This window comes from Emys orbicularis, chromosome 2, assembly GCF_028017835.1.
Source record: "Emys orbicularis isolate rEmyOrb1 chromosome 2, rEmyOrb1.hap1, whole genome shotgun sequence".
NCBI lineage: Eukaryota > Metazoa > Chordata > Testudines > Emydidae > Emys > Emys orbicularis.
Window position 1 is genome coordinate 27,598,506 of NC_088684.1, and position 21,808 is coordinate 27,620,313.

The window sequence follows — 21,808 nt, forward strand, 5'->3', positions numbered from 1 at the left end:
TCTCTTTAACCTATGTGTGCCTCAATTTCCACAACTGAAAAATGGGCACAATATTTATTCAACGTTGTAAAGCACGCTGAGATCTTCAGATGTAAAGTGCTGCAGAAATGAAGGGTTTTATTACTATTTTATGACATAGTTGTTACAAAACATTGGTGATGTAGGTCTTATTAAAATTTATCCTTTCTTTTTCTCCTATTTGGTGTTTGAACAATTCTTCAGTATAGCTAAAATTATCGCATTCTTTTTTCATAGGTTACTTTAGGTGGAACCTTTATCGGCATTGGACGGAAAACTCCAGATTGCCAAGGCAACACCAAGTACTTCCGCTGCAAATTCTGCAATTTCACCTACATGGGCAACTCATCAAATGAACTAGAGCAACACTTCTTACAGACTCACCCGAACAAAATGAAAGCTGCCCTTCCTTCCTCTGAATCTGGAAAACCTTCAGAGAAAAACTCTAATAAATCCAGTCCTACTCTTCGATCATGTGATTCTGGAGACTTGGGGAAGTGGCAGGACAAAATCACCGTAAAAGCAGGAGACAACACACCAGTTGGATACTCGGTGCCTATCAAACCCATAGATTCTTCTAGACAAAATGATACAGATGCCACCAGTTACTACTGGTGTAAATTTTGCAGTTTCAGCTGTGAATCATCCAGCTCTCTCAAACTATTAGAACATTACAGCAAACAGCATGGGGGAAACCAATCAGGAAGCCTTCATCCAGATCTAAATGATAAACTTTCAAGGGGATCTGTCATTAATCAGAATGACCTAGCCAAAAATGCAGATGGGGAGCTAGTAACAAAGACAGAAAAGGGTTCTAGTATGGCGAAAAAGAAAGACTTCTCTAGCAAAGGTGGAGAGGATAACGTTGTGACAAGCTACAACTGTCAGTTCTGTGACTTTAGGTACTCAAAGAGCCATGGCCCAGAAGTAATAGTGGTGGGCCCACTTCTCCGTCATTATCAGCAGCTACACAACATTCACAAATGTACCATTAAACACTGTCAGTTCTGTCCCCGAGGCCTCTGCAGCCCAGAAAAGCACCTTGGAGATATTACTTATCCATTTGCTTGCCGAAAAAGTAATTGTTCCCACTGTGCTCTCTTGCTCTTGCACTTGTCTCCTGGGGTGACAGGAAGCTCTAGAGTCAAACACCAGTGCGATCAATGCGCATTCTCCACTCCTGATGTAGATATTCTCCTGCTTCATTATGAGAACGCACATGAAGCCCAGACATCTGATGTCAAACAAGAAGCAAATACCCTTCAAGGGATGGATGGGCCGCTGACTCTCAAAGAGAACAAAGAACACTCATGTACCAAATGTGACTTTATTACCCAGGTGGAAGAAGAGATTTCCCGACACTACAGGTACAGTGAATTTTAAAATTACATATAGTAAATTACAAAACAAACAAACCCTGAACACTTCTATGAAATGTCAGGGATCCTAGTATACTGGAGAAACTTGAAATTAGATCAAAATGGGAATACATATAGGTGTATCTCTATATCTGGTTATATAGTGCCAAATCCAACTCACATTTACTTTGGTCCAACTCCAGGTAAGTCAATGGAGTTATTCTAGATTTAAACCAGTGCACCTAAGAGCAAAATTTGGACCTGTGTGAATGCTGTGGTTCCTACATATTTGAGATTTGCTGAGCTGTTTTCCATCTGAAATACTTGTAGCTACTTTCTGCCAGAAAGCTGATATCTTCATTTATGAAGGGAATCCAAATGGTTTTCTTCCCAAGACTGACTATAGGTCTATTTCTTTCATGCTTTATAGTACAAGACTCTTATTAACTACCTTTTTGTAGTATTTTCCATCCCCAATTCCAACATTTCAATGATTAAGGACGTTCTGCTGTTGTTTAGTATTCCTTTTAGGGCTGTCGATTACTCGAGTTAACTCACGTGATTAACTCAAAAAATTAATCACGATTGAAAACATTAATCGCGATTAATGTCACTGTTAATAGATTTCAGAGTAGCAGCCGTGTTAGTCTGTATCAGCAAAAAGAACAGGAGTACTTGTGGCACCTTAGAGACTAACAAATTTATTAGAGCATAAGCTTTCGTAGCCCACGAAAGCTTATGCTCTAATAAATTTGTTAGTCTCTAAGGTGCCACAAGTACTCCTGTTCTTTTTACTGTTAATAGAATACCAATTGAAATTTATTCAATATTTTTGGATGTTTTTCTTCATTTTCAAATATAAGGATTTTAATTACAACACAGAATACAAAATGTATAGTGTTCACTTTATATTATTTTTGATTACAAATATTTGCACTGTAAAAATGATAAAAGAAATAGTATTTTTCAATTCACCTCATACAAGTACTGTAGTGCAATCTCTTTATCATGAAAGTGCAACTTACAAATGTAGGGTTTTTTTGTTACCTAACGGCACTCAAACAAAACAATGTGAAACTTTATTGCCTACAAGTCCACTCAGTCCTACTTCTTGTTCAGCCAATCGCTAAGAGAAACAAGTTTTTTCACATTTATGGGAGATCATGCTGCCCTCTTCTTATTTACAATGTCACCTGAAAGTGAGAACAGGCGTTTGAATGGCACTGTTGTAGCTGGTGTCACAAGCTATTTACATGCCAGATGCGCTAAAGATTCATATGCCTCTTCATGCTTTGGCCATAGTTCCAGAGGACATGCTTCCATGCTGATGACGCTCATTAAAAAATAATGCGTGAATTAAATTAGTGACTGAACTCTGTGGGGAAGAATTGTATGTCTCCTGCTCTGTTTTACTCGCATTCTGCCATATATTTCATGTTATAGCAGTCTCAAATGATGACCCAGCACATGTTGTTCGTTTTAAGAACACTTTCACTGCAAATTTGACAAAATGCAAAGAAGATACCAATATGAAATTTCTAAAGATAGCTACAGCAATCAACCCAAAATTTAAGAATCTGAAATGTCTTCCAAAATCTGAGAGGGATGAGGTGTGGAGAATTCTTTCAGAAGTCTTAAAAGAGCAACACTCTTGATGCAGAAAGTACAGAACTCAAACCACCAAAAAAGAAAATCAATCTTCCACTGGTGGCATCTGACTCAGATGATGAAAATGAACATGCATTGGTCTGTACTGCTTTGGATTGTTATCGAGCAGAACCCATCAGCATGGACGCATGTCCCCTGGAATGGTGGTTGAAGCATGAAGGGACATATGAAGCTTTAGAGCATCTGGCACGTAAATATCTTGCAATGCCGGCTGCAACAGTGTCATGTGAATGCCTGTTCTCACTTTCAGGTGACATTGTAAAGAAGAAGCGGGCAGCATTATCTCCTGCAAATGTAAAGAAACTTGTTTGTCTGAGCAATTGGCTGAACATGAAGTAGGACTGAGTGGACTTGTAGGCTGAGCGATTGGCTGAAGAAGGACTTGTGGCCTCTAAAGTTTTACGTTGTATTATTGTTGAATGCAGGTTTTTATTGTACATAATTCTACATTTGTAATTTCAACTTTCATGATAAAGAGATTGCATTACAGTACTTGTAGTAGGTGAACTGAAAAATACTATTTTGTTTTTTACAGTGCAAATATTTGTAATCAAAAATAAATATAAAGTGAACACTGTACACTTTGTATTCTGTGTTGTAATTGAAACCAATATATTTGAAAATGTAGAAAACATCCAAAAATATTTAAATAAAGGGTATTCTATTATTGTTTAACAGTGTGATTCATCGTGCGATTAATTTTTTTTTAATCGCTTGACTGCCCTAATTCCTTTCAAACTGGGAGTAGGCACTCTTTCATCTGTTGATGCCATCCCACAAGATACTTTTCCAGATGATTATTTTTATGTTGTTGGTCTAAAGTGTCACTTTATTTATTTTTAAGTGTTAGCATTGCTATATGAAGATGGACAGAGCCAGTCTTCCGATTCATGTCCTTATGGCAGCCAATTCCCTGATAAACCTTTTGGGGTGGATCCTCAGCTGTTGGAAATTGACTTCAGTGGAGCTTTGCCAGTTTACATCATCTGAGAATTTGGCCCTCTGATTTTAAAAGAACAGTTTGTTATACATTTTGCAAAAACTGGGTTAAATATTAAGTAAAGAATGTTAACTGGCATTAAACATTTATGACCAAAGAGTCAATGGCAACCACAGAAAATCCAGACTTCCATCACCTTTAAAGGATTTTTGCATAGAAGCCATATATAGTGATGACAAAAGAAGATCCAGTTTCAGACCTCTCTTAAATATGAGAGCCTGCAATGCATTTACTAGATTCCAGGACATTGAGAAAGTAACAAAGGCAGACTATAGTATAGTGCTTTAATAGAGCTTAAAACAGGGGCATCTAAACATTGCCCAACAGAGGGCTGCATTGGCAATATGTTGGGAGCCCATAAAAAAATGGAGCAAATTGCTCATCTTTAATTTGGGGCTGTAGCCTCCGGAGACTACAGGTCCCAGCATGCAGTGCCCGATTTTTTATTTAAGTGGGCCACAGGGATGCTGTGGGGATTAACTGGTTAATGTTTGTAAACTGCTTTGAAGATGAAGAGTGGTATCTAAGTACTAGATATTATTATCAGGTCTGCTTTGGGCCAGGTTGTATAACCTCCATAGACAGCACTTTGGTGCTGGGGCATGGCATGATTTTTGTTGTTGTTGTTGTTAGCTATTAAAGATTTTATTTTTAGCTATTCCATGGCTTCTCTACTGGAAAAAAATTGTTTTGCTGCAGCTGGTAAATTTTTAAGAAGCATGTTTAATTAAAATGCCCATTCCTAAGAAAAAGGGAGGGAGAGAGGGCAAAATTTTCAAAACTGAGTGCCTTAAGTTAGGCACCTAAATCAGTGGCCTAATTTAAAAAAAATGCTGAACAGCCAACAGCTCCTACCAATGTCAGTGGGAACTGCTATGTACTCAGTATTTTGAAAATCAGGAGACTTATTTAAAGGTCTAAATGTGGACGTGGGTACCTAAAATTAGGCTCCTTTGTTTGAAAAGCTTGGGAAGAATTCTCTAAACCTTTAGCACACCACACCCTCATGTACTTTGTAGATGTCATATAACTAGAACCACAACTCCCTGCCCTCAACATCTCCCAATTTCAAACACGTCTCACTTTTAAAATGTGTATTGTTCTCATTTTTCATGTCCCTTCTCCTATAAAATCACACTTTTGTAGTTTAATTCTGGGAAAAAATTTAAAACAAATATTTAGAATCTATTAAAAAAAAAGACCTAAAATGACTTTTTTCCATAGATAATAGTTTTATTTAAATACCCATTATCTTTTGACCTACTAGGATAGAAGCATGGGGCTATTCCAATTGGAAAGGGAGGAATTTTTTACTATATAATGGTATACAACTTCCATGTCTACCTTCAATGAGTAAATTTTAGGGACGTTAATCAATCCTATTCTTCTTTTCTCCCTCTGAGTCCTATACAGCTGGTCCTGGCTGTACAGGTGAAGAGATACAAGAATAATTCCAAGAAAAAAAGATCCAGAATTTTTGAAAAATATTTGTATCTGTGAATTACGTGGCACATATAGGGTATATCTAGTCTGCAATTAGAAACCCTCCCCCTTTGTAGGGTCACAGAGCCCAGGCTCCAGCCCAAGCCCAGATGTCTACAGCTCAGTTAAACAGCCCCTGAGCCCAAGCCTCGTAAGGCAAGCTAGCTGGCACAGGCCAGTCTTGGGTTTTTAATTGCAGACTAGACATCCCCATAGAGCACATACTGGTGTGATATAAAGTTTTTATCAATGGGATGATGTTCTTTGTGACTTCCTCATGCATGAGTAAGACTTTAGACATAGAAAGTATTTATGCCACACAGTCATGTATTCTCTCTCTCTCTCTCTCTCTCTCTCTATATATATATATATAGAGAGAGAGAGAGAGAATACATGACTGTGTGGCATAAATATATATATATATAGAGAGAGAGAGATAAGAATACAAGAACATAAGAATGGCCCTACTGGGTCAGACCAAAGGTCCAGCTAGCCCAGTATCCTGTCTTCTGACAGGGGCCAGTGCCAGGTGTCCCAGAGGGAATGAACAGAACAGGTAATCATCAAGTGATCCATCCCCTGTCGCTCATTCCGAACTTCTGGCAAATAGAGGCTAGGGACACCGTTCCTGCCCATCCTGGCTAATAGCCATTGATGGACCTATCTTTCATGAATTTATCTAGTTCTTTTTTTAACCCTGTTATGGTCTTGGCCTTCACAACATCCTCTGGCAAGGAGTTCCACAGGTTGACTGTGCGTTGTGTGAAGAAATACTTCCTTTTATTTGTTTTAAACCTGCTGCCTATTAATGTCATTTGGTGACCCCTAGTTCTTGTGTTATGAGAAGTAGTAAACAACACTTCCTTATCTACTTCCTCTACACCAGTCATGATTTTATAGACCTCAATCATATCTCCTCTTAGCCATCTTTTTTCCAAGCTGAAAAGTCCCAGTCTTATTAACCTTTTATCATACGGAAATATAATAATTATTATATAATAAAATAATGTGATAGTTACTCTCAGTTCCACCACTGTGAGGGAAAAATGCAGCAAAACTCGCTGCTGGCAATTTATATACTAAGAAGCTGAATGGATCCCAACTATAAATACATAATTATGCATTGTATGGGCAGAAATGGTGTTTTTCAATTCCCATATTTAATTTTACCATTGGCACATACTGAATACCATGGATCTGCTTAGAACCTGCCTGCATGGTTGAGTCTGTGAACTCCCTTGTGTGTGCATCTTCAATGACTTCAATGACTTTCAAGAATCGCAGGTATACACTATGCATCCAGTTTTTTTCTGCATCTTTCTGGCTGTACGTCTGTAATATCATTTTTGTCTGTTTACTTAAATATTATTTTTGTGTCATTGTCCTCCAGTATTATCCATCTGCAATGCAGGCCTTGGCAGCCCTTCATTACTGACAACATTAGAATTTGCAAGAATAATTAGCTTTTCATGTTGTCTCCCTACAGAAATATATACTTAAGTTTAACACCACTCAGTTTTTCCTTCACATGTAATTTGTAGGCTGTTCAGTTGAATTCAAAGTTAATGAATCACATTGCATGTCAGTGTAGTTGTGTCTAAACCTGCCTAAAATGTGCTTACATAAACAGATCTCCAAATGGCTAATTGTCCTACATTTTCTATTGTTTGCAGTGTTCAAGCCATGTTGGTCCCAGGATATTAGAAGGGAAAATATGGGGGAGGTAATCTTTTATTGGACCAACTTCTGTTGGTGAAAGAGCTGTGTAGTTTGAAACCTTGTCTCTTTAACCAATAGAAGTTGGTCAAATAAAATATATTACCTTACCGACCTTGTCTCGCTACAGTTTCTACTAATTTAACTATTACTCTCACCCCATTGTACCTGAAGAATCAGGAGATATTCTTTACATTTCATTGAGAGCTTCAGTTATGCAGTGTACTCCATAGGTGTGTGTTACTATAACGGATTAAACAATTTCTGCATGGGTAATATGTAGTCAGATATCTTTGGATGAAAAAGTTCTTTACTATAGAAATTATAGTAGGTAAGGAAATTATATTCCCTCCCCGCCCCAGCAAAACAATTTTGTTGTCATCATTTTTGTCTGTTTTTTGTTGAAAGATCAAAAATCTGAAACCAAACTTATTTTGATTTTTGGCAACTTTTAATAACCTTCAGAGTTCAGTTGCCAAAAGGTGGGGAAAAAATAATGTTTCTGTTTTTTTTGCTGAAAATCGATTTTATTTTTTTGGTGAATATTTCCATTAATGGAAAAGTTATTTTCTGTCAAATGTTTTACTGAAAATTTTTGGCAAGCTCTAGTAGAAATGTCAGGTAACATGATGAAAAATGGTCCAAACCTCTCTAGAAAAAGGGTAAGATAAAGGTCTGTAATATTCATTTTTTTAAAAAAGGACACACTTCCCACTCAGAATGCCTTATGATCTTTTGTAATAAGGGCAGAATCATGTTTTCCAATAAACAGAACTAATCTGTTGATAATGTAAGTGACAATTTTATTTGGTTTTCATTCAGAAGGATTCAAAAACTTTTTACAAGATACATGTAAAAAACCTGATTTTCAAAAAGGTAAGCGTGCAATTGAGTAAAAACAAGCTAAATGCATGTATGTAATTAGCACAACTGCATGTATAAATTGGTTCTTTGCATATGTGAATAGACAGTGAGAGTCATAAGTGGTTGTTTTTCCATGGAAAAACCTGATCGGTGCGTGCAGTTTATGGCAGTTGCCCATACAGACTGGGTACACAATTGCACATGCAGCTGTACATCTGACTTTAAATATTAGACCTGAAGTAAGTACGAAGAGTCACTTCATGCATTACTGAAATGCAGCTGCCCTTGAGGTCAAATTCATCAACTGTCTAACCATGCAGTATAACACTACACAGTGCTTTGGGAGAAGAAATGAAGAATAGTGCATAAAGCAGACAGCACAGGCTGTGGCTGAGGGCACAGGGACTTTTCAGGCCCTTATATCCCAGTGGATCCAGAGGGATATGTCTGGGGTACTGGGACAAGAGACTGCCTCTCCTGCTTCACATGGGCAGTAGCAGCCAAGAGGAGGGTCTTATGGCAATCCCTAGATTTGGGGGTTTCTTCCACAAAGCAGCCATCATCTGCTGCCGCTGAAGTGTGTGTGTGGGGGGGTGCGGGTAAAACAGGGCCATCCAGCTCTTTTACCAGACCTAGAGGGACCTGGTGTTGGCCCTGCCTTTCACCTGGGAAACAGCAGCAGCAGCTGGGAGGCGCCCTCCCACCCTTCTGATACCTTAATTCACTCAGCTCTGGAACTTGGACTGTGGATATATATTTTTTGTTGTTTGCTTTGCTTTCAGCGGTTGCTGCTTCTCCTTCATCCCACTCAGCCTCTCTCTCCGGCCTTCACATCCTCCTACTTCCCTCCCTCAGTTTCCCTTCTTCCTTTACTCACTCCCCCTTTTACTCAAAAAGTCTCTTCCTCCCTCCCCTTCAACTCCAAGTATAACCCCCACACCTAAAAACAAACATACAAAACCCCTCTTAAACCCAGCTTTTTGTAATATAAATAAAAGGGATAATGTGTTAACAAGAAATAAATAAAATGTGAAACATACAGAAACCATGGTAGTAACATGACATTTGCCTGCCATCACCTGAGCACCTTTCCTGTGTGTGGTACCATTTTTCCCTACCCTTCAGGTGTGGGTTTTTTTGTGGCTTTTTATACTGCAAGCTCTGCAGCACAGTCACTTGTCACTGTCTTTGTAGTGCTCCTCATGCCAGTGACCTTAGGATGCTACTGCAATACAAATAAATAATAGTAAAATACTTGGTTGCAGCATGTAACAACTCAGATAGGATCTTGGTCAGAATATTTGACTCCTGTTCCTGTGAAAAGTGTCATGGAATATTTTAATGCCCACAAGTGTTCAGGACTTTAGATTTATATCATAATAAATTTTTAAAATGGCTTCAGTGCCTTCCTAATGCCATGATAAGATGAGTACTGGCCTAGGGCTTGATTTGTCTCTCATTCAACTCGGTGGAAAAACTGCATTGAGTTGAATGGTTCAGGAACAAGACCATAGAAGGAAGAGTGGTATTTGCTTTTTCACCAACACCATTTTCCTCCATCTCTCAGTTTTCTTTGGAAGTCTCTCATCCTAATACTGATCAACCCTGACATCATGTGCTGTATCTTATCTCATAAGATCACAGCCTGAGATGGTACAACCACCATCTAGTTAGTAATGATAACTTTTGAAACACTAAATCAATGTATTATATAAAGCAACAGAGGGTCCTGTGGCACCTTTAGATGCAAGAAGTGAGGTTGTTACCCACGAAAGCTTATGCTCCCAATACTTCTGTTAGTCTTAAAGGTGCCACAGGACCCTCTGTTGCTTTTTACAGATTCAGACTAACACGGCTACCCCTCTGATACTTGTATTATATAGCGTACTATGCAAACTGCTTTTCTTTTAAACTTTCTTGATTAGCTTTTTGGGGCCTCACTTCACAAACTTCCATGGAATTTGTCCCATTATGAATCAATGGTAGATTTCAGTTCTGATTTAAAAACAAACGAACAAGTCAGCCCTTCAAGTTGCTTCCTGGATTGGTGCCAGGATAGGAAGAAAAATCAGATGTGCTCATGTAGCTTTTTTGTGTTGGGCCAAATTTGTACTCTGATCCGTAATGATTAAATTATTCACATGTATGCAGTTTTCAACACTTGCTCACTTTTAGGTTGGTGGGTATAGTTTAAGATCTGTGACCAAATCCTGGCTTGTCCAGTGTATCTACTAATATTGTACAAGTCTTAGGTATTGAGCTATCCAGTTGGGATCAGAGGTGTTTTTTTATGTAGATTAGAAAAGGGTATGTTCTAAAAGAGCCTATCTTTTTATTCTACTTGTCCGAAAAGGCCCTAATTTTTCCCATTGGGTGGCATTTGTATAAAAAGTTACACAGGCAAATTAAGAAATCCTCATGTAACCTTCTGTGGGTGGAAAAAATAATCCCTTTCTAAAGAATTAAAAATCTACAAGCTTTCAGAGTAATAAAAGTGCATTTAAGCAGGCCCGTCCGTGCCTTAGTTATAAATATATAGTTAAAATCCCTGGCTGGCTGCTGCTATACTGTACATTTATTTGTTTCACTAGTATCATAATGGTGGTATATACAATCTGGATCAAAAATATTTAGCATACACCTAATAAAGCCAAGTTAGACAGAAAAAGATCAGCTGCCTGAAGGTGTGATATCTGTAGAAAGGAGCCAAGTTAGAAAAGGGGGTTAGCCTTTCAAATGGCCAAGTTAAACAAAAGACACTTAGTGCTAAATTGCCTCCCAAAGGATTGATAAACGTTCAGGCAGGGAGTAAATTGGGGTTGGGCCATTAGTCCCAAATGGTGTCTTGTTTAACTTGGCTTTTTAGATAACTAACCCTTGTCGAATTTGGCCTTCTCTGAAGATATTCCACCTTTATATGACTAGCCTTTTCCCCCCTAAATTGGCTTTTTCGTATCTGTTAAATGGTTTTGATCAGATAGCACTTTCTCTTTTTGGTTCAGAAACAGAATTAAGCTTGGTTCAGAAAAGAATTAAGTTAGTATCACACTGAGAGATGGGCTGATTTCAATAAAAAGCTAGTTTAGAATGAGACAATACAGCCAGAACAGGATTTTAACCCACTGTTTTCTGGCCCACAACAAGACTCCTTTGCCACTAGACTATATACAGAATAATTCACTGAATTTTTTGGAGCCTGAAGGAGCCCATCTAGTTATCTAAACTGAAAATAATAATACTGAAAAAGACTCAGAGAAAATATTACACAAGCACTACAGATATTGATACTTGAATACATACTCATATCTGCATGCATGCATGCAAAATTTCATGAAAATCAGATACTTTAAATAGCATATGGTTTATTTTGTCAATAAAAGATTAATTTTTAAGTTTAGTCATTTATTTCTCCTACACGATCAGACTTAAAAAGGGTTATTTTCTGTACTATTCCAGCTATACAGATGAACTAAACGCCAAATGCTGCTCTTATTCAAGTTAATGGGAGTTTTGCCACTAACTTCATTGGGACCAGGATTTGGCCTTGAAAGAATTAATTTTCAACAATTGAAGTTGTCATGGCAGTAACAGATTTCCCATACAAGCTTTGTCCAGTGTGGATAGTCAAGGGCTCATTTTTTCTAACTTGACTAGAGTCAGTACTGTGACTCTAAGTGCATAGGGTGTGTATGTATGAATGTATCTGTAGGGAGAAGGAATTACAGATTTATATACATTTTGATGAAGAGCAGGGACTGTCTTTTACCCTGCATTGGTACAGTGCCTAGCTCAATGGGACATCAATATTCACTGGGGACTCTGGCCGCTATTGTAGTATAAATAATAATAATTAATAAATGTTTCATAGTTAGCTCAGAGAAAGTATTCTGTTACTGTGGGATATACAGTAAACTGGTAACATGTTGTTCCAATATAGTAATGTATGCTTTACATGATTTACTAATATAGTACTTTGCATAGACTTATAATGAAAACAGGGATGTGCATTATTATTCCAACATATTCCACACCTTTTAGCAGACTGTAATGGAATTCACATATATTCTCTGCTTCCCTACTTGAAAGCCTCTCATACGTTACGAAAGTGCCTCTGCATTTGACAGCAAAATTCAATATATAAGGACACAATCAGCTGTCTTGTGTTTCCTTAAGAGCAGTCTCATTTCAAAACAGTTTTTAGAATTTCCATAGAGAACAAATAAGAATTGTTTCTTGTTTCAACAACTCTTATCCCTTGAAGTATCTTTAGCTGTAAGTTAACTAGAGCTCTCCTCCAAAGTCCTCTGTATTGACTAAATGGATGTAAAATTGATGATAGGCGAAGGAATTTTTTAAAACAATTAAACAGGAATTCTTTAATACAGCACTATATTATACAAAGTGGCTTTTAATTAGGTGTCAGAAAGAAGTATGTCCCCTTGTGTTTCATTTTCTGTTGGAAAATGTCACAGTGGAATAAATAGGAGGTGAAAAGTGTATTGATTCAAATCAAAAAGAAAAATCATACAAAATCTGCAGTGAAATTATGTAGAGTTCAGAAAGACAGGACTGAGTATGAATGAACGGTTAGAGGATCATTGATAACAAAAGCAACAAACCAGTTTTTAGCAACTAGATTTATTTTTGTGTTACCCAACATACAACAAAAATAAACCCACATTCTTTATTTAGAGTTACATGTGCCAGATAATTTCACTTCAAGTTCTGGATTTGGAAGTATTCCATTCCAGACCTCCTCATATATTTTGTAAGAAAAATGCAGGTACAAGAAAGGGGATGGTGAGTGGATTCTGATATTAAAATTATCTTCATTTTCTTTCAGGAGAGTACATAACTGCTACAAATGCCGTCAGTGCAGCTTTACAGCTGTTGACACTCAGTCACTACTAGAGCACTTCAACACTGTGCATTGTCAAGAGATGGACATCAGTACAGCCAATGGGGAAGACAGTCATGGTATGTCTGCTATCAAGGAAGAGCCCAAAATTGACCTAAAGGTCTACAGTCTGATCAATCCAGACCCCAAAATGGGGGAGCCCATTTCTGACAGCATAGTGAAGAGGGAAAAGCTAGAAGATAAGGAAGTGCTCAAGGAGAAAGGTTGGACTGACAGCTCCAATGATGATCTTCGCAGTGTGACCTGGAGAGGAACAGACATTTTGAGGGGAAGTCCATCATACACACAAACAAGCTTAGGCCTCCTGACCCCAGTGTCTGTTGGCCAAGAGCAGCCAAAGCCGTTAAGGGATAGTCCAAACGTAGAAGCTGCCCACCTTGCACGGCCTATTTATGGCTTGGCTGTTGAGACCAAGGGATTCCTGCAGGGGGTGCCAGCAGGAGGCGGAGAGAAATCTGGACCACTCACTCATCAATATCCTGGATCAGGCGATAACAAATCAAAGGACGAATCCCAGTCCCTGTTACGGGTAGGAAGCTTTCCTTTGTTACACTGAATGCATGCATATCGTGTTTACTTTCAACTACTCATTTCTTTAGTTTTGGAATGGTACTTTATTTTCAAGGGCACTTTATTAAAATCAGTCTAAAAGATTCAAACTTTTAGAGCTACATTGGCAGGTAATAGTTCACAAGCGTTTGTATAAAACATGTACCAGATGCAGTAGGAAGCAATCGTTTGTCTTTGCTATTAGCTCTGACTGAATTTTGGTTAATCATTCCTGCTGATTATGCAAGAATCTGATACATTTGGCGAAGAAAGGTTTAGAACCCCAGAAGGCTGCACATCTGTTATATTAACACATCTAATCACCTCTTAAATTTTGAGATGGGGTGACAGCGCATACTGAAGCGAGCTATCATAGTATTAAACAGCTAAAATGTGAAATATGAGTCAAATATTAATAAAGAAATGTAATTGGGGAGGGAGAGTAAAGTACATGTACATGTAAAGTACATGTTAACTTTGACATTTGTCTGATTGGCTTGTCGAAGAAGAAGAAGAAAAAAAGGAACTGAGGAAATGTCAAAAGAGAGAGAAATTCTGTATCTTACTGTACATTCTCATCCTATCCTCAAAACAAAACTGAACTAGTTCTCTCTCTGAACAAATCGCACCTGTGCATACAAAGGGCTTCCCCTCACTCTTTTACTGTATGTACTTTGCCCTGTGAAGGAAGTTTGAGTTTCAGATAACTCACTAATTCTGAGGAGGAGGTTAGTGGCCCGGGGAAATAACTGTCTTTCTCTCTGAGTCAGCACTGGGTTTTCACTAGGTTCCATTTCCCATCTGAACTCCTAGAAAGTTGCTGCAGTTGCTTTCAGTTTACATACAAAGGTGATTTTGAAACTCAGCTGGTATTGAGAATGGAAATAATGATTAGCTGCTTTTCTTTATTCTCTCTTTAAGGACATTTAGAATCAAAATCCAGTACAATATGAATGTCAATATGTCAGAAGGGTAAAGAGAAGGCAAATGTATTTTTCAGCAGTCTTCTATTATATATATATATATATATATATAAAATCTTTTGAGCTGTTTAAGTCAGTAGAGTCTAAAACTTGACAATTGTGCTAATTCTCAATAATTTATTTATAATGTAAAAGCTTCATGCATCTGAATGGAACCAAAGCATTATATATTGTATAAAGCCGTGAAATGTCACTGACATCATCTCTCAGCTTAATTATTTGAATAGTGACATGGAAGGGTTTCTGTGTGAAGATCTGGGTTGGGGACAGTTGTGTATGGGAGCTTCATATATAGTACACGAGTTTCTTCTCTCCTCTGTTTATCAGTATTTTTTTTTAAAAATCCTGATTAGAGGTGAAATTTACCCTGACAGAAGGAACCACTTATATCCCACTTAAGCTCTATTTAGTGGGACTTAGCCATGCATAGACCTTTTGTTGGCTATCTCCACAGGGACCACTGTTACCCTGGGAGGCTAGCCAGTTGAGACTAAATTGTATTTGTTTTTGCACAGGCTAAACCTCATTGTCTATTTTAAAAAAAAAACATGCAAAGGAATCTGGTAACATGCTGCATTAGCGCTGTGAAGACCCCTTATACTCCTCTGGCTGCGCCTGAAACCTAAAAATAATACCACTTTAGTTCTTCGATTTACCTGATTTTTTTACCACTGGAGAAGGCAGAGGAGGAAAGATTATGCTGGCCAATTTTTATGGTTGGCTCAACAAGAAATTCAAATATAAATATATATTTAAAGGTGCTAATGTGATGAGGTTTTCAAACCCATATTTTGGGTTTGAATGGATTGCTTTTCAGAGGTGCTGAATTCCTGCAGTTCCCATTGACTTCTAAAATCATTGTCCTCTGAACATGCAGTCTGCTTATTTAGGTGCATAAATATGGATTCAGTTGTTAGGTTTAGGTATCCGCTTTTTAAAATTTTATCCTACATCCCAATTTCTGCTTTACATAGTTTGTAAAATGATTGTGGTAAAAGGTTAGGCTTAGTCTGCACTGATTAGGGAAACTATGTTGGCATCTTACAGGGAAGAATTACCTTGAAATACAGTTAATGCTAGTTGAACTCCACTGGACGCAGAACCTAATTGAACATGTCTTTCCCTGAACCCCCATTTCTTTTTATTTTCATGTTTCCATTTTTCTTCTGTGAAGACTGGAGAGGGGGCTTATGTCAGCTAGCCTAAGACAGTCATCTTTTTACTCTGACACTATGTCAGTGGACTCCTGGAACATGCTGGACCGAGTTCATACACATCATAAGACATACCTATGTTTCATAACTATTGAGGGAAGAAGGAGATAGTGAGACTTTAGCCTTCATTTTGGGAGTTCTTGGGGCGAATGGAACGTGAGGGTTTAGTGCTAATGCAGATTGAGAGCTGAATCAGGTCAGTGCGAAAAGAACCCCCAAAATTCCTGATTCAGTTCCCCGAGTGCAGAATTGTGCAGTGAAACCCTGGCTCTGTTAAAGTCAAAAACAAAACTTTGACTTCTGCGGGGCTAGAATTTCACCCAAAGGCATCTTTGCCTCTGACAATCTGAAGGATTAGAATGTCAATTGATCCAAGCAGAAGAGTTCTTTAAATTAATTCTACTGCCTCCTCTTCATTTCCAAACATCTAAGGTTTTTCTAGTCAACACTGATTGTACCCAGTGAATTAAAAAAAAAGAATGCTCTTTATTGTTTGAACGTATCTTACTTGATTATCCTCTTAGGAAAAAGAACATGTAAGTCTGTAACGTGAAGCAATGATTTAGGTACTAAAAGCTGGCATGCCCCAACCAGTGCTTCTAGCTGGTACAAGTCTCTAAAGTTATATCAGTCGTTTGAATTCAAAGTTGTGCGTGCTAGGGCCACTTGTTGACAAAAAGGCAAAATTTACACTACTTCTATTATTCTGTTTAGATGACAGAGACTGTCATTTCATGTTTTTGAAAAACGGACATGAACGGAACAGTTTTAATCTGGGGAGACCAAGTCGGAAGCACTGAATATGTAACGTGAGCAAAGGGGGAAAATCGCATGTGTCTGTTTTTGTGTTCCCCCCAGTGGTTCCCATTTACTAAGAAAGCTTTGAAATGATTTTAACAGTTATAAGGATAGTTTTCACTTTTCATCTTTGGACTTCACTTTTGACACTGGGTTGGCAGTGCTAGTCACACTGCTTACAGATGAGGTAATTGAGTCGCTGAGAAGCTTAGAGACCAGCCCCGGATCACATGGCAAATCAGTGGCAGAACCAGTATCAGAATTTTGTCCTTGTGACTCCCATTGCTCACTCCCTCCCTATTCTGTTTTGAGTGGTGTTGCATGACGTTTAAGTGGTCAAGGAATTTGGCTTATTTAATTGTTTTAAAAGTGTATATAAATGCATATGGAATATACATAGCAATTATTATTTCTGGAAAGACATTTACATAATGCAAGTTGTGTTGCAAGCTGTATATTGTATATTCAGTATACTCTTTGGAAACACAGTCCCATAGTTTTTTAATCACAGCTGATGAGGGAATGCTTATAGATAACACTGTGCATAAATAGAATTTGTTGTAGAATCAGCTAATGCAAGGGGTACAGAATTTATCCCACAGCAGAAAAATAAATAAGAGGATAATATCACAAGCAAGTTTTCTAGGTGTTTGTTTTATAGTATATCTCTGATGGTTGACATGTGGTTACAATGTCAGAAATAATAAAAATCGATTGAAAAAAGGTGGAAAATTTTATATATTATAATTTTGTCAACAAAATTGTCTCATAAGTACAATACATTTGTAAGCCTTCATGTTTTGTAACCTGCCTATATGCTGCTTTGCTGCTCTCATTCTACCTGTGATGGCCACCTGCCCCCCACAATGTGTCATTTAGTGGATTCTTCAGGGGAGAAGGTTGTGTAGGATTTCATTGCATCCTTTCAGGAGACTGAGATATTGTAATGATGACAGTTCGTACAATGCACGTGCAAACACATGTGGATAGTGGGCACACCTCCTGCCCCCCCAGACAATTAGAGAGAGTTTTCAGGCTGTTCATGTGTGAGTGAATCTTTCTCAGGGACTTGTTACCAGGGCCGGCTCTACTGTTTTTGCCGCCCCAAGCAGTGCACCGAATTGCCGCCGCGGGCGGCGGGGACAGTCCGTGTGCCGTTAGGGCGGCACGCGCGTTTCCGCGGCGGCGGCAATTCGGCAGCAGCTTCTGTCTTCAGCCGGAAGACAGAAGCCACCGAACTGCCACCGCGGGCAGCTGAACATTGACGCTGCCACCAAATTGCCGCCGCCGTGGAAACGCGCTTGCCGCCCTAACGGCACACGGACTGCCCCTGCCCTCCGTGGCGGGAATTTGGCGCGCTGCTTGGGGGCAAAACCACATGGACTGCCACCCCTTGCAGATTGCCGCCCCAAGCACCTGCTTGGAATGTTGGTGTCTGGAGCCGGCTCTGTTTGTTACGCTTCTCTGAGTAGCTTTAATTTTATTTTTCTTATTAAAATGTTTCCAGTAACTGTATTTACAGGCTATCTGTATGTTTTGTAAATGGGAATACAAAAAAAAAAAAATCCCTCTTCATGGAACAATGTAGATGTTAACCCTCTCTTCCTTAGAGTAACTGATTTATAGTTTAAAGATTTGTTGACACTGGATGAGTCTATTGAGATGCAAAAATGTTCCTTTCGCGGGGGAGCGAACATTGGCAGCCAGCAGCAGATGAGCCAAGCAGCATTGTTTAGTGCTTTGACAACTCTGATTCTGGACAGTAGGAACTCTTTCCTAAACTGATTTTAAATGAAGTGTCCTCTTTTATTATGTTTTGATGCTGCAGTACCAAGTTTTCCACAGTGTAGACACACAGAGGTGCAACGTGATCCTGTTAATTTACACACACAGACCTATTTAGCATACAATGCTATCTGTGCACAAGGGGATGTGCAAATGTTACTGCAACATTTTCATATGCATGCATAAGATCACAGACCCTGATGTCTTCTAATGTCGTCCATTTCTGAAAGTGTCATACATATTATGGCCTATTTGCAGTAATTTCATATAAAACATATGTAATATGAGAAAAAATGAGGAGTACTTGTGGCACCTTAGAGACTAACAAATTTATTTGGGCATAAGCTTTCGTGGGCTAAAACCCACTTCATCAGATGCATGGAGTGGGAAAAAAAACAGTACGCAGGTGTATATATACACAGTACATGAAAAGATGGGAGTTGCCTACTGTTTTTTCCCCCACTCCATGCATCTGATGAAGTGGGTTTTAGCCCACGAAAGCTTATGCCCAAATAAATTTGTTAGCCTCTAAGGTGCCACAAGGACTCTTCGTTGCTTTTTGCTGATACAGACTAACATGGTTACCATGCTGAAACCTGTAATATGAGAGAGGGTCAATGGAGCAGATTGTAATAAATGGAGATCTTGGCCAGCAATATTTAAGTCTTGACTAAAATATGTTAAAATTTGCTATAGATGTTTTCTTTTGAGGCCTAACCCTTGGGGGGCTGAACACTCTCAACTTTTCCATGGAACGGAGGGCACTCAGCAACACATGCTACAAGAAAGCGTTGTATTTCAAGACTGATTCAATTTACCTCAAGAATAGTTGGTTATTGTTCAGCCTGTGATATTTACACTTCAAATGTTCCATATTCTGTTCTGTATATAACTATCTAGAGCTGGTTAATTTTTTTAATTTTGAATTTCTGCTGGGCCAATCATGATTCCACCCCTTCACCTTTTTCTTAACAGGCCAAAGAGCAGGTTGATTTGTTTTCAAAGTTTGAAAGAAAAAAAAAGATGCAATTTTCACTTAGTTACTTAAAAGTAACTATGTAGTAAATATCATACATAATTTTCCTTATAGTGAATCATTGGATAGTTTATACTGTATTTTGAATTATTGATCCCTGTTTAACTGTGAGAGAGCCTTTCAAAGGGTTATGTGCCCAACAACCTCTGTAACTCACTGGAAATTCCTCACTCCCCTGTGTGCTTTTGAAAATATTCCCCCTGTGTATAAACATCAGATTGTTGGCTCTAGAAGGATAGCAAATCTCATAAGTGAATCCTGCTTGCACTGAAGTCAGTAGATTTGCTGCTGACTTTAACAGGAGGAGCAAACCCTGCATGTGAGAATATACAAAATGTGTTCTTAAAAGTCTTGGTAGCATTAACAGATGTACATAATCACTGGGGAATACAATGCAATGAATACCTTTTTTTAAGCAGGAGTATTTTTATGCTGATTTGTAGAATTAAACTTAGGAAGAGTATAATTGTTCCTTTTTTGCTTTAGTTGGTAGATTTCTTGGACACTGTATCCTTGTCCCCCACTTCCTTAAAAAGTAGCCCTCTAAAGAAGAAACAACTGAAACAGTTTCTCTTTAGCTGCATCTCATTTTTTTCCCATTTCCTCTGACTCCGTAAGGGATCTTTCAGGAAGTATTTATAGTCAAGGCCATTCATTGCCATACGGGTCCTCTAATTAACTCAGGGAAACTCAGCAGGCACTATGTCTTACTAATGCACATTGCTATGTTAGGTCAAAGAACTGCTAAGCTCTTTCAGTTTTGTTAAAAGCACCTGTTTCTACAATTCAGAGTTTGAGGTGGTGAGGGGTTAGTTAATTTTTAAGTATAAAATAGAACCTGGAAAATTTAAATTATCATCTGACAAGCAAAGTGTCAGAGTAAAGATAGGACTTAGAAACAGTTTTGAAACCTTGATTTCCTGCACAAACCCGGAGAATGGTAAAATTCCCTTGTTGGTGGATGGACTACAAGTGAAGTTAAACTAACTTTATAAAGGTTTGAAATAGCTTAGAAACAAACATGTGTTTGGCTCCTTTTAGTAACTACTGGAACAAACCCACAAGAAAATTGAATGTTTTGCATTACTCATCATGACACAGTGATCAAATAGGACTAGAATATAACTTCAAAAAAATGTTAACCTGCCCAGTTAAATAGATGTTTCTGGTTCATGAGAATTGAATTTAAGCATAGTCGACTGGGGACGGGTTGTCACATGGAAAGAGGGCCCCACCTTTTGGATATATACCCACCCAGAGTTGCGTACATTTCTGTCACTGGGGGCAGGGAATGAGTAAAAATGTATTAGACAGTAAAATCATTATTTGGGTGTGGCACAGTAATAATACAGTGGGTGGATGTTTGCATCAAAAACGCTGAGGAAAAGGTGAATCAGTCTGCAGAACAAAGAGCAATAAGCATTAAGTTACAAGCCTCCTGGCCTTTTAGTAAGCAACAGTGTATACAGAAGTTGCTAGGATCAATAGCAAAATAATTCTAGCAGAGAAAACCAGATTCTCGATTTAAGATGAGCTGCATCATTTGGCTTGTTGAGTCAATAACGAAGACAAAAGCCACCCTACATTCTATAATGAAACAAATGGCTGATATAGATTGAAATTAAGAATCACGTATCATTAATTGAACCTTTATATTCCCATCATTAGTCAGATACCAGAACTGCTCTTATTCTCAGTGGTTTGATAGTTAGCTGATCAACAGAATTTCTTCAGTAAGAAGAAGCAAAATATTATGCATACTGGTTTCTAAAGTAATACTGGTTGAATCATGGTCTCATTATTTAAACTTGTGAGAAAGAATTGTCATTAATATAATATGGATTTTGAAGTGAATGTGATTTTATGGTAATTATGTAATTTTATAAAATACGTGTGTAGAATATTAGGAAGAAAATATGATGAATAATAACTTTGCTTACATGACTCTGATTACTTAGTGCTATGTTTTCTGATCAGATCAACATCTTTTGTAACATGTGTTGCTATTAAGTTCATTTGAGTCCTGGGGAGCAGGTCATCGGCTGGTATAATTCTTATAGCTCCATTAACTTCAGTGGAACATTGACAATTTTCACCAGCTGGTGATCTGCCTCTGTTCTCTTTTTAGCTGTCAATTTTAATTTATTGATTGACAAAGGGCCCAATCCTGCAATACTTACTTCTGAGAATAGTACCATTCATTTCAGTAGGACTAATCACCTGAGTAAAGATTATTCACAGTAAGTAGGGTTTCAGGAACAGACCTAAAATCAAAGCAACATCTTTTATCCAGGCTTCAAATGGTTTACTACGTTTTAACTTTTAACTTGTGCTACTCTCTTATAGTATCAGTTATAACTATAGCCTAATTATTGTTTTAAATAAAATACCGTGACAGTACCAAACAAATACAGCTGTG

At 38.1% G+C, this 21,808-nt stretch overlaps 1 protein-coding gene across 3 annotated transcripts in view; it reads left to right on the forward strand.

Annotated features, from left to right (window-relative positions):
- The window catches only part of TRPS1 (transcriptional repressor GATA binding 1), a 208,245-nt gene that overhangs the window by 17,764 nt on the left and 168,673 nt on the right, over positions 1 to 21,808 (forward strand). For all 3 annotated transcript variants that reach the window (XM_065399704.1, XM_065399705.1, XM_065399703.1), the window contains exons 3-4: positions 256 to 1,385; positions 12,950 to 13,553. In XM_065399704.1, the coding sequence (XP_065255776.1) occupies positions 256 to 1,385; positions 12,950 to 13,553 (1,734 nt within the window). The remainder of the gene's footprint in view (positions 1 to 255; positions 1,386 to 12,949; positions 13,554 to 21,808) is intronic.